The sequence below is a fragment of the Microcebus murinus genome, chromosome 4, assembly GCF_040939455.1.
Source record: "Microcebus murinus isolate Inina chromosome 4, M.murinus_Inina_mat1.0, whole genome shotgun sequence".
Lineage (NCBI taxonomy): Eukaryota > Metazoa > Chordata > Mammalia > Primates > Cheirogaleidae > Microcebus > Microcebus murinus.
In genome coordinates, this window is record NC_134107.1 from 53,699,579 (window position 1) to 53,715,873 (window position 16,295).

The 16,295-nt window shown below is 47.0% G+C and overlaps 1 protein-coding gene across 9 annotated transcripts in view; it reads right to left on the minus strand.

Annotated features, from left to right (window-relative positions):
• Positions 1-265: 265 nt before the first annotated feature.
• The window catches only part of PPFIBP2 (PPFIB scaffold protein 2), a 135,234-nt gene continuing 119,204 nt past the window's right edge, over positions 266-16,295 (minus strand). For 4 of the 9 annotated variants that reach the window (XM_012744181.3, XM_076002214.1, XM_076002213.1 and 1 more), the window contains exons 17-26: positions 16,001-16,129; positions 9,534-9,684; positions 9,197-9,308; positions 8,887-8,975; positions 8,451-8,573; positions 7,097-7,222; positions 6,215-6,403; positions 4,575-4,751; positions 2,329-2,394; positions 283-797 (exon numbers count right to left, since the gene is read on the minus strand). In XM_012744181.3, coding sequence (XP_012599635.2) covers positions 726-797; positions 2,329-2,394; positions 4,575-4,751; positions 6,215-6,403; positions 7,097-7,222; positions 8,451-8,573; positions 8,887-8,975; positions 9,197-9,308; positions 9,534-9,684; positions 16,001-16,129 — 1,234 coding nt within the window. In that variant the 3' untranslated portion in view covers positions 283-725. Of the gene's footprint in view, positions 798-2,328; positions 2,395-4,010; positions 4,752-6,214; positions 6,404-7,096; positions 7,223-8,450; positions 8,574-8,886; positions 8,976-9,196; positions 9,309-9,533; positions 9,685-16,000; positions 16,130-16,295 lie in introns of those variants that run through there. The other 5 variants (XM_012744189.2, XM_076002216.1, XM_012744200.3 and 2 more) reach the window with 2 other exon arrangements.

A 16,295-nucleotide genomic window follows, 5' to 3' on the forward strand; every position in this document is an offset into this window, starting at 1 on the left:
GCGGTGGAAACGTGTGGAGTTTGAGGTGCTCGAGAGCCTTCCACTGGGAGGAGCTGTTGGATCAGTCATTACATCTGAGGCCTTGGAGACTGCTGTCTCTTGAGTGAACGCCTCTGCTGGGACACCCACTGCACACAAGGGTGGTGGAGGCCCGCAGCCAGGGCAGTTGGGAGGCGTCCCCTCGCTCCTCCACTGCTCGCACCCTAAATGCTCCCTCCCGGCCAGATTCCTGTGAACGGAAAGACACGCTCCTGCGAAGCAGCCCCGAGGGACCCCCCCATTGTCGTTTCACCTAGCTCAGTCACTACAGAACACTCAAGACTTTTTTCCCAGAATCTTTTTTTCCAGCAGAAGTTTTATGAACTAACAGCTCTTCCTGTTTGGTGTAAGAGCCTCCAGGCTGTCTCCAGGAACGCATGAGCCATTGAGTCTGTGTGCTCACATCTCATTGTCCTTCCCACAAAAGTGGTCAGCAGTCCATGTATAAAAGTACAAAAAGTATAAAAGCTGCAGCGAAGAGCACAGCAGGGTTGCAGACATATAGGGACAGTAGGGCCACCTCCTGGACGTCTGTCCCACAGCTCTGCTGCGCTCCTGCCAGCACCCGGTGAGACACCCTGCCAGCCCCAACCGGGCTCTGCAGCTGGCTGCGTGCCTGCTCCCCACTGAAGCAAAGGCTCGGGGCCCCCACACGTGCCTCTCTGGGCTGTCAGCCACGAAGAAACTCATCTCCAGCCATCAGCGTTGGGAGCAGCCAGGCGAGAGTCATTTAGCAGCTGGTCCTGGCTCAGCATGGTCTGAAAGGACACAGCCGAAGGGGCACTTAGACGGGGTTGTGGCAGCCACATGGGAAGTAGGGGGGCACGGAGTGTGGTCTATGGCTGATGCCAGTGCTCTGTAAGTTTATGGTGTCTCAGGGACCCTGGGTAGTGGGTCAGAATAAACACTATCATTAAGATAAAAATAAATGGGCCGGGCGCTGTGGCTCACGCCTGTAATCCTAGCTCTTGGGAGGCCGAGGCGGGCAGATTGCTCAAGGTCAGGAGTTCAAAACCAGCCTGAGCAAGAGCGAGACCCCGTCTCTACTATAAATAGAAAGAAATTAATTGGCCAACTGATATATATATATAAAAATTAGCCGGGCATGGTGGCACATGCCTGTAGTCCCAGCTACCCGGGAGGCTGAGGCAGAAGGATCACTCGAGCCCAGGAGTTTGAGGTTGCTGTAAGCTAGGCTGACGCCACGGCACTCACTCTAGCCTGGGCAACAAAGTGAGACTCTGTCTCAAAAAAAATAAAAAATAAAAATAAATAAATAAATAAATAAATAAATAAATAAATAAATGGCTTGTCTTGGAGGTAAAGTTGCTATGTCAAGGCCACCGAAAGTCTAGTAGAGATCTGAAGGGCAAGGTTGGACAGGTCCCTTTCAGTGTTGGAGCCAGGAAATAAAGTTGAACAAAAGTGATCCTGCTTGGATTCAAGTAGACTCTTCCCCTCTTTTCCTTAGACACAGGGAGACTCTCCCATCCTTGTCCTGTCTTCTAATCATGGCTCAGAAGATCAGCAAGTGAAGTACAGTGACGGGGCCTCAATGTGGACAGGCACTACAGCCCACGGGCTCAGTGACGTGATGCTTGGGAACTAAAGGGCCCTGGGAGTTACAGGCCTCAAAATCAAATCTGTGCTCTGTGGCTAGCTTTATACTGCCAGCTCTTGTCTGCCTAAAAGCCTGGCAAGGAGGATACGATCAGCCCTGTTTACAGATAACGAAGCCAAGACTCAGAGAGAGGATGACACACCCAAGGTCCCAGAGCTGGCAAAGGCAGAGCAGGGACTCGAGCTTCCTCCTCTTTTCCGAGACCAAGCTGCCTCCCCACGATACGGTCTGTCCCCTTGGGCATGCCAGGATGTGCTCGCATGCCTGTGGTATCCACCAAGTCAGGGCGTGATGGGAAATGCATGTGTCTCTTGGGCTGAGAGAGGGCAGAACCCTGTCCATTAAGCCAGAGATGTGGCCTGGGCTTTGGGTTGACTAGATAGGTGACCTGGAGCTGCTGAGCACCTCAGTCTCCTTGCCAGCTCTAAGACAGGGGAGAGGACCTGAGACCCCGCATGCTTTAGCTGACTCCAGCCAAAGGCCCTGAGCCTTCTTGATGCCCTGAAGGCCCAGCAACAGGCCAATGGAGAAGGCCCCTGGGATGCTTTCTGCCTCAGGCTCCGGGCTCTGACCCCAGCACAAGCACCTCAGGCCCTGTGCCCCACCACAGCAACTCACACGGCCTCTCCAGCACCAGCCCTACTGCGGGGAGAGAGTCAGAGTCCTACCGTAAGGCGGTGGATGTCTTGGGAGAGGAGCCCTATCTGCGTCACCGTGCCTTCTGAAGGTGCCATCTGTAAAATGGGCAGCAGCCTGGTCAGCACACGGTGCAGCCTGCGACTTGCAGAGATGGCATGCAAGTCCTGTCCTGCTTGGGCCTGGCTTCTCCGGAGCACGCTGGAGGGATGGGCAAGGAGTGGGCCAGGCCCTGAGGGGTGACAGGTGGGTGGAGCGCATGCTGCTGCTGTTCCTGGGGAAAGGCGTCACTATCCCACACCACATGCACGTCCCTCCGGGGGCCCCACCCGGCACCAGCACTCAGGGTGCACAGAGCTAGGGCCATCAGAAGTAGCTGTTCTGCACTTGTTCAGTGTTCTAGCTACTTCCAGGAGCAGAGAGCAGCAGGAATGATTGCCTTCAGGATGCTGAACAGACTGACAATTTCCAGGAACCAACAGGAGCCCAGACATGACTGCCTTGGTACAGGTGGGTGTCTTCAGGAAGCTGCTGATGGAGCTTCCTCACTGCCTGGGAGCCTGCCTCCCCTCCCCAGGTAATGCCGGCCTGCTGCTGCTTCCCTAAACCTGTTTAGACACGGCAGATTTGGAAGGGCGTCAAGTGTAACCCCTCGCTTTACAGGAGGGAAAACTGAGGCCCACAAAGGGAATGGGACTTTCTTGAGGCCGCACAGGGAATTAGTGGCAAAACAATTCCATGCAGGGTTCGGAAACAGGTGCATGCAGAGATTCTCTCACCAGGACACAAGTAAGGGACAAAGCCTGCCCTGACTGGCTCTCCACAGCTGCACTGGCCAGGCATCGGCCTAATGATCACCTGTCAGCCGGCGGCCCTGGCGCTGGGATCAAACACCAGCATTGCCAGCCGCAAGCTGTGCCCACATCTCTCAGCTCAGAGGAGGTGGTGGCTGGAGGCAGCCAGTGGTTTAAGAAGCAAATCTTACACCGCCTCCATCTGGGACAGAATCGCAGTGCCACTCTGGGAACATCGGGCCCTGCCCTGGCTGTCAGATAGTTACGACACGGCTGTTATTCTTCTGTAGATGAGGCCCAGGGGACGCAGCGGAGCCAAAAGCTGCACTGGGGTGAACTGGAGTCTCATGAGCCGGAGCCCAGACTGGCAGGCACGTCCCACCCTCGGTCCCCGGCCAGACAGGGCCCATCTGGAGGACCCATTATCAGCGAGTCAGTCTCTAAATCAAGAGGACTGATCTGTTCCAGCTCTGCCAGCACAGACAGACCAAACACCCTCCCGCGCCCACCCCACAGTCACGAGCCAGGGGAAGCCAGTGACGTGAGGGAGAAGCTGATAAACACATGAAAGAGCAGAGTCTTTCCAGCAGGGCTGCCCTTCTCAGCTCCCTTCCCCCGCATTAGGTGGCTCATGCTTCTGAAATGAAAACCAACTTTGGGGTCTGCATGACAGATGCGACCTACAGTCAGGATGTGTGTGACAGAGAGAGGTGGAGCCTGCAGCAGTGAGGCCACAGGCCTCCTCTGAAGGATATGGGGGTGGGGTCCCTCCTTGTTCTGTCCTCCACCTGAATCCCGAGTGTGCACCTGTCCGAGGCCACCTCAGTGCCACTGGCTCTTAAGCTACACAATGAGTAGGACTTGATCTCCAGCTACGTCCAGCTCTCTTCCTCCAACAAGATTAAGTATATGTTGCACTGTTGGCTTTGTACATAAATATCGTTTTTATTACAAGCAGCAGCCACCTCTGTAGTAAGGCATGACACAATTCTATTGTCACTGTGACACAAGTCCCAGCTGCCTTCCCCCACTGATCTCAGCTAAGACTGTGGCCCACAGGCCTAAGGCACTTGAGCTTTTCCCTCAGCTGAAGCCCAGGGACATGTTGAGAGCTGAGCCTCTTGGCAGTGACCAGGTTCTCTGGACCTGGGTCCACGTTCACGTGTTTCCACTGGTGCTGAACACGGACATCGAGAATAACTAAAAATGTAAAAGTGTCTTTAATTGTCTTTCCTCCTGCGCCCACCTTTGGCAATAGTCCCCAAAGCCTGGCCCCTTGGCAGAGGTGTAGCTCCATTTCTTGGCCACCTTCAGGGTTTGAAGAGAGACTAGCCCAGGAGTCCATAATTGCTGGAATGTTCTCTGTGAGTCATGCACACGTGCAGGGGGTGAGGTGCAGTTATGCGGTGACACACGGTGTTACTATGAGTGCTCAGCGTGCACAGAGAGGGCAGGTGACAAGGGCGTCAGCTAATCTGTCCCACCTGGTCCAGCCCATCCAGTTCAGGAACATCAAGGGGGCTGAGGCCCCGGTAACCACTGTAGACCTTGTGACTGTCGCTGATGCCATCACTGGGCTCCATCGGGCAAATGTAGTCTGTCGATTCATCGAATTTCTTTTTTCTTATGTTTCCAAAATGTGAAAATCCTAGCTTCCTTGGCTAAAACATAGCAAATGGAAGATTATGAGAAGATTATCAAGCCAGTGTGCAGATATGACTGACAATATATTTCAGAGCAGGCTCATGAGGAAAAGAATAAGGCAAACTGCTTCTAGAAAAACTCTGCACAAAAGAGAGGTGTAGCCGGGCGCGGTGGCTCACGCCTGTAATCCTAGCACTCTGGGAGGCCGAGGCGGGCGGATTGCTCAAGGTCAGGAGTTCAAAACCAGCCTGAGCGAGACCCCGTCTCTACCATAAAAATAGAAAGAAATTAATTGGCCAACTAATATATATAATATAAAAATCAGCCGGGCATGGTGGCTCGTGCCTGTAGTCCCAGCTACTCGGGAGGCTGAGGCAGCAGGATCGCTTGAGCCCAGGAGTTTGAGGTTGCTGTGAGCTAGGCTGATGCCACGGCACTCACTCTAGCCTGGGCAACAAAGTGAGACTCTGTCTCAAAAAAAAAAAAAAAAAAAAAGAGAGGTGTAAGCAATTTCTACATGGGAGAAGAGGCCAACAGATAAGTAAGCTGCCCCTCCAAGACTCTGTGCCTGAAACTCATGCCTGGCTCTGCCCCACCAGTGACTTTCATCCTTCCAGGGACGACTGGGAGCTCCTACAGGATGCTGCAGTTTGCACTTGAGGCCGGGCATGGAGAACTCACTGCCCCACAGCTGCTGGCACCACGTGGAAAGTGCCGCTCAGCACCCAGTGCCCTCAAAAGGCACACTGCACAAGCTTCGCCCAGCGCTGTCTCTGCTCAACCCCCCGAGACACACTTCCCATCCTGCTCCCTTGGGGAAGGGGGTTCTAGCTAGGCCTGAGGCATCGACATGCTGCTAGGGACAGAGCCGGCCTGGCCTCCAGAGAGTGTCTGTGGACCTGCGGTCTGGCAAGGATGGGGGCTGAGGAAGTGTGGCTCAGGCAGGTCTAACGGGCTTTGTGGGATTCAGGGAGCCCTAGTGAGCCATGCTGGTGCTTGGATGACCTCAGGACCTCTGGACAGCTGCGTGCTGGCCACCTTACGGAACAAGACACATGGGACCTGCTGCCAATAGGAGCACTTCCTGTGTCATCAGGGCAGCTTTAGCCAAGACCCCTGGCGCTGTGGCATGCACACGGGCATGAGTGAAGGGAGCCCAGCTCGGAGTCCTCTGCCCTGCAAGCTGAGTCACAGCAGGGTGGGCGTAAAGGAGGAGCTCCCGGCTGCCTGAGAGTAGGTGCTTCCTGTACCTACTGTGTACAGAACACACACAGTTCTGTTCCTGCCCCTTCTGTGTAAAGAAGCCTGCACTCTCTTCCTTAGACTCAAGATGGGCAGGGACTGGCCTAGCAAAGACTCGCAGGCAACGAGACCGCAGCAGAAGCTGAAGATCCCCTGCACCCGGGCTACCCACCTACTCACGCTGCTTTGGCTGCAGGCACTGAGCCCACGCCCGCCCAGGAAGGGTCTGGCAACTCACCCGCACTTTGGCCGTGGTGGTCAGTGGTGTGTAAGCTGGAGAGGCCATTTTATCTCGCTTTTCCTGTTCCGCCTCAGGACCAATCAGGGCATTGAATTTGGTGGTCAGGTGGCGTCTGAGGAGTGTTTTTTGTGGTGGGATATTAAGAAGCATAGCCAGGGTGTCCCCAGTGAAACGCGGCTCCAGGATCTAAAAAGAAACCACAGACAAACCTAGCTAGGAATGACCACAAACGACTCCAGGTGTGCGGTACTGAGAAATCGGTCACTGGGCCTAGGGGAGCCCCAGGGCAGGGGCTGAAACCCATCCACTTGCCCTGTGTCTCACTCCTCTCTCTGAGCAGACACTAACTAGTGCATTTGTCCACTGAGCCCCTCATCTGCATAGACCAGCAGAGAACTGGAAACTCTTTGCTAAGGCTGTCTCTCTCAGAGCCTCCTCTGGACAATATCCAAGCCACCTCCCTCCTCATTTCCCCTGTGGCTTTGCCACTTGACAGATCTGAGTAGTGACAAAGATCACATCGTACTAAGCAGGAAGTCACTTTCTGACAGCCTCCCCCTCATTCCCCCAGCCCCCATGTTCCTGTGGGAACAGGTGGAGCTGCCTTGGTAAGAGCTGGTCCTCATGCAATTCCGTTGACCTGGAATTCTCTGGGTCTGTTGCTAAGGAAGTCCTTCCAGAGGTTACCTTAATTCCATGAGGTATATTAATTCTCAACCACAAATCACCAAAATACTTTCTTTGAGAATTCAAATTATGCAGAGGGTTCAGGTAAAGTATCTATTTTTTCACTAGAATTTATGTCTGGCCTTTAAGAAACAGTTTCTGAATACCCCAGTTTATACCAAAGCAGCTGGGCTAGGCCGAAGAGCCACTCACAATGAGACCTCCATGTACTCCACTCCCTCGGAGGTTGGGAGCGTACTCCGCCAAGTCTACCGACCGCAGCCACTCCATCACCCTGTGGTTGGACCATTGCACAACTTCTGAAGGAGAAAAGTTACTCTGTGAGACAGAAGAGAAGAAAGAAGTTAGGCTTACTAGGTCCCACCATGGTCCTATGTAGAGTTAGCTCCTGTGGGTCTGGCATCTGGGGCAGGCTTGAGAAGACCCTCAAGCTTAGTGACCCAGACCAGCCAGACCACCTGCCTGAGAGCCTTCCCAGTTTCTAAGAAATGGAGCTCTCACTGAATCTAGCAGGATCTTCTATGCTAAGATATCTGAATCCAGAATCCTGTCATTCCCTAATCTTTTGGTTAACTTTGGGACGAATAAATGAAGACATACAGTTCTTCATTCCATGATTTAACAGAACTTTAAAGATGACTGTCAATTGTAAGCTGAGTGTTTTATAGACAAAAGATCTCTCTGGTGTGGCCAAACGTTTTAGGAGAGTGCACATTAAGATGCTTACACCTAAGTGCCCTCACATGGCATCATGGTCTTCAAAATGCCCAGCACTGTGCCTGACATACAAGTCATTCAAAATATGTTTGTTGAACAGGGAGAAAACAGGAGATGGAGGGCGAAGGTAAAAATGTTCTTAATTCTTCAGTAAGCTGGGTTAATCTTGCAGCAGAGTTACACTCAGTTCCCAGGAACAGAGGTGACAAGATGTGATTAACACCCCTTCAGCTTCGGGGCCCACCATGAACAACAGGTTCATGGAACATCAAGAAGCATTTCAACCGTGATTTGGGGTGCTGGTATTTACCTATACCATTTCTTCTCTAGCAAGACCTGCTCACAGATCTCCTGTGTACCTGGGCCTGGAGGTCAGTTAATTTGATATCTACAATTAGGGAAACCTATTCTGAAATGTTTGGTTCCTTAAGGGCTCTCCCTCCCTCCTCCGCCTCTGGCTCATCTCCTCTCCTCTGTCTACTGGACACACGTCTTTCCATTTTGTCTGTGCTTTCTCTCTCCTTTGTACCATCCTCTCATCTCCTTTAATCACATGATGACTTTGAAAGACTCGTTGCCACTGCCCCCTGGTCTACAGCATGTGTCTCCCCAAGGGAGAGTAGGAGCTTGGAAGTCTATGGCTATTGTGAGACACAAAGTACAGGTAACAGGTGTTTGGGCAACATCAAGGTCGAGCAAAGGAAAGAATCCCAAGCACTGAGATCTGAAAGGCAGCCATCTGTGATGACGACATTCTTGTTTTCTCACACTCAAGGTTTCAAGTGTCCTGTCTCTGTGCTACCTGGAGAGATACTATCCCTCCCCTCACCTCATCAGCTGGCCGCCTGTGCAGGCAGTGGGGGTTGAACTTGTTGACATGCAGCACGTGAATGGCACATTTGATGCTGAGATGATGTAGTTGGCTGGTGACTTTTAAGAAGAGTAGATCATTCTGGAAGAAGAAAGTTTTGGTTGATGAGTCAGAGTTTCCAAAGTCACAAAAGACCTCTGATATCCCTTCCCAGACCAAACACAGACAGATCTACTGCACCCTCGGGAAGGTGCACATGGATACACCGACAACTTCTCTTATCACAGTGGTTTGTACTCTGCTACTTGGGACCTCTTATGTGACCAACAATACTATTTCATGACCTTAAGAATATGAGGGAAGAGGCGAAATCAAGTTTAAAATAACCACCATGGGTACACCTGAGCTGAGTGATGATAGGGACAACTGAAATATTTAAAGGAAAAGTCCTCACCACAGTTAAGTATTGCAGCATTCGTCCATCAACTCTGGATTCATGAAACTGATCTTTGTATTGGGGTAAGCCAATATCATCAAGCCACCCTACCAGTACAGAAAAAACAGACGTGTCAAGATTCATGAGAGTGGGAAAATGGGAGAATGTAGATGCAAAACCAGTTTCATACCCCAAAGGATTTAGTAACTCCTCTGCCTTGCCTTTTACAAGGAGACAGGTGTCTTTGAGGCACACATTTAACAGGAAGATTCTTTCTACCCTTCATTACTGCCAGAAACATACTCAATCCATATATGCCTGTTCTTACGTGTCACCCAAATGTGGTCTAGCAGTGCAGACTTCTCCTCCTGCTTGGCGTTGATGGCTTTCACTGCTAAAACCAGCTTCTTCCTGTGAAGAGGGTGCTTAATTCCTAGCTCCTGAAATTAAAAGATGAAGACAAGATGTGAAATTTTGGCAGGCGAATTGGCCCTCAGAGGACATGGCGTCTGGGTGGAGATGCTCTGAGTGTGGCAATGGATGGATCTCTGCCCAGGGCCCCAGGATGTCCCGCAGCTACAGAGCGGATCTCAGCCCCCTCTGTCCATCCTCCTGTGTGTGCGGGAGGCATGGGGGGCCCTGGCCTCCCCAAGCTCAGCCCTTACCTTTTCCATGTCCTGAGGGGTAGCTGTCAATAATGTGTGGCCAGAAGACACCCACTGCCTGGCGAAGATCACGTACTGAGCCAGGCCAAAGTCCTCCAGCCACGCACACACACGCTCGGTGCTCCACTGGGCAAAGGGGGCGTTGGCGTCACTGGGAAGCAGGAGAACAGCATGTTTCTGTTAGAGGAGGGCCTGAGGTTCTGAGTTTAATCGCTTCTCACAAAGAAGGAACTTTTTTCATTTTGTCAGAGATAGGGGTCTCACTATGTTTCCCAGGCTAAGCTCCAACTCTTGGGCTCAAGGATCCTCCCACCTCAGCCTCCAGGGTAGCTGGGAGTACCAGCATGCACCACCACACCGGGCTCAGGAACTGTCTTAAAAATAAGCAACCTCAATCATGGGATTTAGTTGAACCAAATTCCACTACCTTAGACTCATTTGATGTAGACTTGGGAGTTTCCTTGATAACACACAGTCTGAATTTCAAATCTCCAGCTACTTAGAACTTGGGGTAGCTGGTGTGATCTTCTCGAGACTATGTATGCATGTCATAGGTCCATATACACACATGTACATGCCATAAGCCCAGAACTGTAGCCACATTAGGATGACAACCCACAAATGATTCATTTTTTTCAATAAGATTCAACACTCTAATTTTTAGAAAAATGCTTAGAAAACTAGGAAAAGAGGGTCAGCTCTGTAACATTAAAAGAAAAAAAAATAAACAAAAACCAAAACACCCAAATGCCTCCTATCAACAACAGCTATACCTTATTTATTAATGAAACACTAGGGATATTCACATTCAAGCCAATAAAAAGACTATATGTTTTTATCAGTATTAATAACACTGGTCTGCAAGTTGCAGCCAGTATAAGGAGAGATTAAATAAGAGCAAGAACACAGTCATTAGAAAGGTAGAAGTAAAGGAAGTCAATTTTTTTTCAGATGGTCAGACTGCACACCTAGAAAACCCAGGAAAGCTCAGTAAGGTGGCTACTTATAAAATGCACACACATACATACATACGGAATCTGTATGTTACCTAAAAAAATCAACAATTTTCTAAGTACCATCAATGTACAGATACTAATGCTTTTGTTAGAACAATTAAAAAATCCCACTCACAGCAGCTGGAATTATAAAAGGTATAGGAATTGCTTTGACCAGGGATGTGTGGGCCTGTGTGACTGCGTGTGGGGACTAGGGGGCGGGGAAGGGGTGACTACAGCACTCAATGGAGCAAGATAAAAAAAAAAAGACATGAATAATAAATGAAGAGCTAGATCATGTTCCCAGGCAGTATGACTGGGTTTTATAAAGACATCAATTCTTAAAGACATCAATTTTTCATTTAAAGTGTGAATATAATGGCACATTAAAAATCCCAATAGAGTCTTTAGGGAGGGGAGATTCGACTGAACAAGTTTATATTCATTTTTAAAAACAAATGAAGATTTATAGAATGTAGAAGACTAGATAGTCATAAAGATTCCTTCCAGGAAATTACCCCTAAATACACTGGACTTAAAAAAATTTATTTTAAATGCCTGGTGGAGCTTAAAGTGAGGGAATTCCTTAATGTACCAGAATGACAAGGAAGTGCCATTCTAGAACAAATGTTAGATATGATATGTACTGTGGGGTAGGTATTGATCACTCATAGCATAGGTTTTAATAGGTCCTGAATAAGTACAGATCCAGGTTTTATGAGGCCTGGAATTTACAAAATTTGGGATATGCCCTTTAAGAAAATTACAAAATTAGAATATAGAATTAAAAACTGAGTATTTATTTAGAATGAGAAAATAAATGGCAAGAAATTAAAAATTTAGCCAAAGGAAAAAACATCACAAAATCCACAAAATTTAATATTTTTGTTAATTAATGACTAGATATACCTCTATAGTACTTTACCCTCACATTTTGGTGTACTTTATAGTACTTTACCCTCATATTTTTTTGATTGCTTCTCCATATGGCCACAACTCTATAATATTTGAGTCAGTCTTCTGGCATGACTGATCAATATTTTTTATGATAATAATTAAAAAATAATTTTCAGTTTCACCATTTATAATTGGTATTGTCATATGCATTCTTAGAATCATTTAATTTAAATTTAGAAAAACCTATCAAGTGTCTTTTATATGTGAGTGGTAAAACCACATAGCATTCAAGTATCTAATGCTGTGGCTAATCTTAAACATTTTATGAACTGACTATTCATTAACCAGTGTGTTATTTATGTCCTTGTGGTGGTAGCATGAGTTTTACATTATCTTTGTTGATGTCAGTATATCACGGAAAATCAGCCAGAAATTTCACTATTTTTCCAATGTGTTCATATGATTCACTTGATATGATCAACAATCTAGGACCCTAGTCACTACTTCTGTTTGGAATTTATCTCCTACTCTTAGCAAATTGCTACTTTTGGTATGATCTGGAGGGTTTTTTTGTTTATAATTGGTTTCTTAATGTGGGAATAATTTCTCTCAATTTCAATGCTCACTTTACCACTTTTGTTTTACATTCTATTAGGTTTTTATTTCATTCATTTCCTTGCTTCTGGAAATTGGGGGAAAAAACAAACATTCTGTATATCAGAGGGACATTTTCAGTTCTAAAAGAGAAATAATTGTTTTTGAGATCATAATGTGAAAACCTCTGTCCTGTACCCCTTTGCAAAACAACCTAGAGCTCTGGTCCTTATCTTCAGCTGTCTCCCCACTCTTTGTTCTGTGGATTCTCTCCTCCCTCCTAACTCGTGCTGTCCCACGGCATCAGCCTGGCTTGCACCTCTGCAGCCTCTTTCAGTGCCAGGGTCTCCCCGCAGCCAGGGCCATGGCAAACACGCTAGGAAATAATTTAGAGATGACAGAGATGGTACCTTTCACATAACAACCAAACCATTTTTTTTTATTTCACTGACATGTCCCGAAACATCTTTCCAAAATTGCAGTTAAAATTATGTATCTGAGATTTATCAAATATGCCATTCCCACGGTGGGGAAGTACACATGGCCCATTTATAACTGTATTCACTTCACTAGTGAGTACACAGTGCTGGGCACACTGGCCCAGTGGAAAGCAGAAGTAATCCTGGAAGCCATTAGCACACTAGGACAGCTAGTTAAGCCTGACTAAACTAAACATGAAGTGACTGCAAACCACACACATAGTCCATTAAACCCAAATTACATGGATCCTCAACTCAAATTGCCATAGCCAGTCCCCGAAAACCCCACAGCTACTCCAACATCATCTGATATAAGGAAAAGTATAGACCAAGGGAAGGCTGGAGTAAAGAGTTAGCAGTTTTAAAACTGGTTGTGTTTAAAATATCTTATTTATGCAAAATTTCTAAAACAGTTGTCCCCATCAACACATTGACTGGGTCCCACACAAATAAGGTCCCTCGAAGCTTAAGCTTCCTTACGTTTGTGATAAATCTGTCTCTGACCATGAATGTGGGGAACAGGTAAAAAAAATGGGGCCTGAGACAGGGAAGCAGTCTGAGTGGAGACCCCTTATAAACCCCGAGTCCCAAAGAGAAATACACTTAGTGGATTGACTCAGTTAAATCCTCCACAAAGATGGGACCCAGCTATGGCTCTAGAATCTGCTTGCCTTAAACATGATACTTTACTGCTGCCTTTTCCCTTAAAAACAAAACAAAAACCAAACCAAAACAAAAAAACTCATAATAAACTCACAGACTAAAATAAAACCCCAAATACATTATTCAAACATGGTTTTAAAAAGTCATGGAAAAATTTAAAATAAAGAAATTACAAAGGAAAAGTTGATAAACTTCATTATACATAACAACTCCATATATCAAAATATCATAAACAAAAGTGAAATTCTGCCACAAACTTAAAAATACTTTTTCCCAATTATTAGACATGGCTTTATGCCTTAACATACAGAGAACTGGTAGAAATCTATAAGAAAGTCATTAATAATTAAATAAAAATGGGCAAAAAAATGCAGATCATTCACAAAAGAATTAAAATGAAAACCAAAAAAACTAAATTACCAATAAAAGGATAATTTTTTGGAAGTCTATAAAAGTAGGGAAATTTAAACAAAGAAAAATTTAAATACTTAGTGCTGACAAGGATGTGGTATATAATAGGTACTCTCTGTACAGCAGTGCTGATTGGAATGCAAAACAGTGAAACCTTTCTTGGAAGAAAAAAGACAAAATGTGTTCTTCCACAATCTAAATGTTATCAAACATTATATTTAAAAAAAACAATTGTTTCATTGGGAAAAAAAATAATTGGGGCTGGAGGCTTTCAGTAACAAAGTGCTTTTCCTACAAGAATATTAATGACAACAATTTTTTTTAAGGCTACACCTAAATATCTATAAACACCAGAAGACATTAGCATATAATTATATCAAATTTCTGCTTAAGAGTAATAAAGGTGTTTTTTTTCCCCACCAGAAAATTCATTACCACAGGCACTGTTATGCTAAACATAACCATTGGATCTCTTCATTTCTATTCTCTTTATCATCCACTGTTATGGTTAACAAAGCACAAAACATTCAAACAAAGCAGCCCTATGGCTGAATTGCAGCTTTTTCCTTTGGCAAAGAAAGTTTCTGACACTGGTTATCCCATCCCCTAAAGTGACTGGGCAATGCAAAGGGCTTCCTAACACTGCAGTCCTGCGCTAGGAGCAATGCCTAAGGGTCCTAGATCTTACACCCCGATCCAGTGATTTTCCTTCTAGAATCAATCTTTAAAGAAACAGCCAGAATTAGAACAAAGATGACTCATTCAAGCTTACTATAACTTTATTTCTTCAAGCTCAGAAAAAAAAAAAATCAGAAACAACAGTAATGTCTAAATTAAGCAAATTGCTAAGTAAATTCAATGATCTAATTATGAGACATGTAGGTAAGCTTTCTTTGGCTCACTTTCTAACTGCTCTTAATTCGTTGCTAACTTCTCAGACCACATCCTTTGATTCTCCGGCCTTTAAAAGCTAGAGGTCCTCAGGTTTCCTTCCAAGGCACCTGAAGTAAAATACGGGTCTGGGGATACCCATCCGAGTGTAAGTGGATCTGGAGAGGTCCTGTGTCTCCCACACCAGGAGGACCTGGCAATGTGGAAACCTGAGGTTGGCAAGTGAGAGAAGGCAAGTATCACATCCACAAGAAAATAAGCTAAGATTCCCTTCCACAGCGGATGCAGGTCTGTGAGCAATATGATGCATTTAGGGAAATCCTCTTCTCCTTTAATTGGAATCTAGACTGTATTATTTCTAAGAACTAATATTTGAGTTGCACCCTTCTTATTCAGTAATTACCTCTACTTTGCGCCACTGTACGGCAGTCTCAAGGGATCTAAACTTAACAGAGTAAAACTGTACTTTTCACCTTTTGGTTAGATTTCAAATGTCACGATCCACTTCTGGGGAAGGCCCCCAGCAGCTCTGACCTTGGCTGAGTAACTCAGACCTTGGGAGAGGTTCTGCTGGAGACAACGTACTGTAGAGGCTGCCTCATGGACAGAGGATATAGAAAGGGGTCTCCCCTGGACACAGGAGAAAAAAGTCACCAGTGCTGGTTTGAAGGGAGACACTCTTTCTCAGAGCAGGGAAACCAAAGGAAAGAGGATAAAGCTAATTACTGGAGGGTGTCCACCAGGGACACCTCTGGAGAAGTTTAATGGTTTTTATTTTTCATTAAGGTGTTTTTTTTTTTTTCATTAAGGTGCACTGGGAACAGCCATGTGAGACTTCCCATTTTGATTCTAGCATCCTCCCTTTAGTTAATGCCCTTCATTAAAGTTTGGTACAATGGGATTATGGCAGATGTGGCCGACTTCACCAGCACCCTTCTGCAGAGTCTGTGTAGAAGGTGGGGTCTGACCTGGAAGCAGGTATGAGACGATGCTCTCCTTCCCAAATATACTAGTGGTTATCGACCCTTGAATGGCAGACAGCTGAGGCAGTAGCTCCTGTAATGCTCATAAGAACTTTAATAAAATACCTGTTTCTGACCTCCACTTTACAAATGAGGAAACAGGCACAGAGAGGTTATACAACTTGGCTTGGGGCTCACGGCTAGGCAGTGGTAAAGCAGAGATTTCAACCCAGGTCTGAGATTCTAGAACCTCTTAATGGCTGCATGAGGGCTTCTCAATCCAGTGTGGAAAGTCACTGCTGAGAACGGGTTATGGGTGTGCAGAGCTGTTGAGGTGCTCAGGGAGGTGGGCACGAGCCGCCTCCCGCTGCAGGAGCCTCTTGCCTTCACCTCAGCGTACCTGTAAGCACAAGCGATGTCTACGTGTGTCAAACAGGCAAGTTGAGAAGCTGTGCACTGAGGAAGGGCCCCTGCCTTCCACCTCCAGAGGCTCTGACACAACCAGCACCCCTCTAACTCCTCCGTGGCCAGGATTTCACAAGCAGTCTGTAGATGGCCTGGTGAGGGAACCTTACCTTTTCTGTCCTTTGGAGTCTCTGGTTCTAGACAGTCTTGGCCCTGCGGTTGCCCGGAGCCCACCTCGTCGAAACTCTGCCATCCCTGGCACATCAGTGTTGAAGTTTCCTGACTGAGTTCTTCGGATTCTGCATGGAGAGGAATCCACTATCAGAGGACAGTCTGAAAGCCTGGAGCCAGCACCCTGCTCCTTTGGCAAGGCCGTGCAGGCCAGCCCCGGGACTCCAGGTGGCACCGACTCCCAGTACCTCCCTGGAGATCCAGGATTACAACCTGTGACAGTTCTCAGCCAGA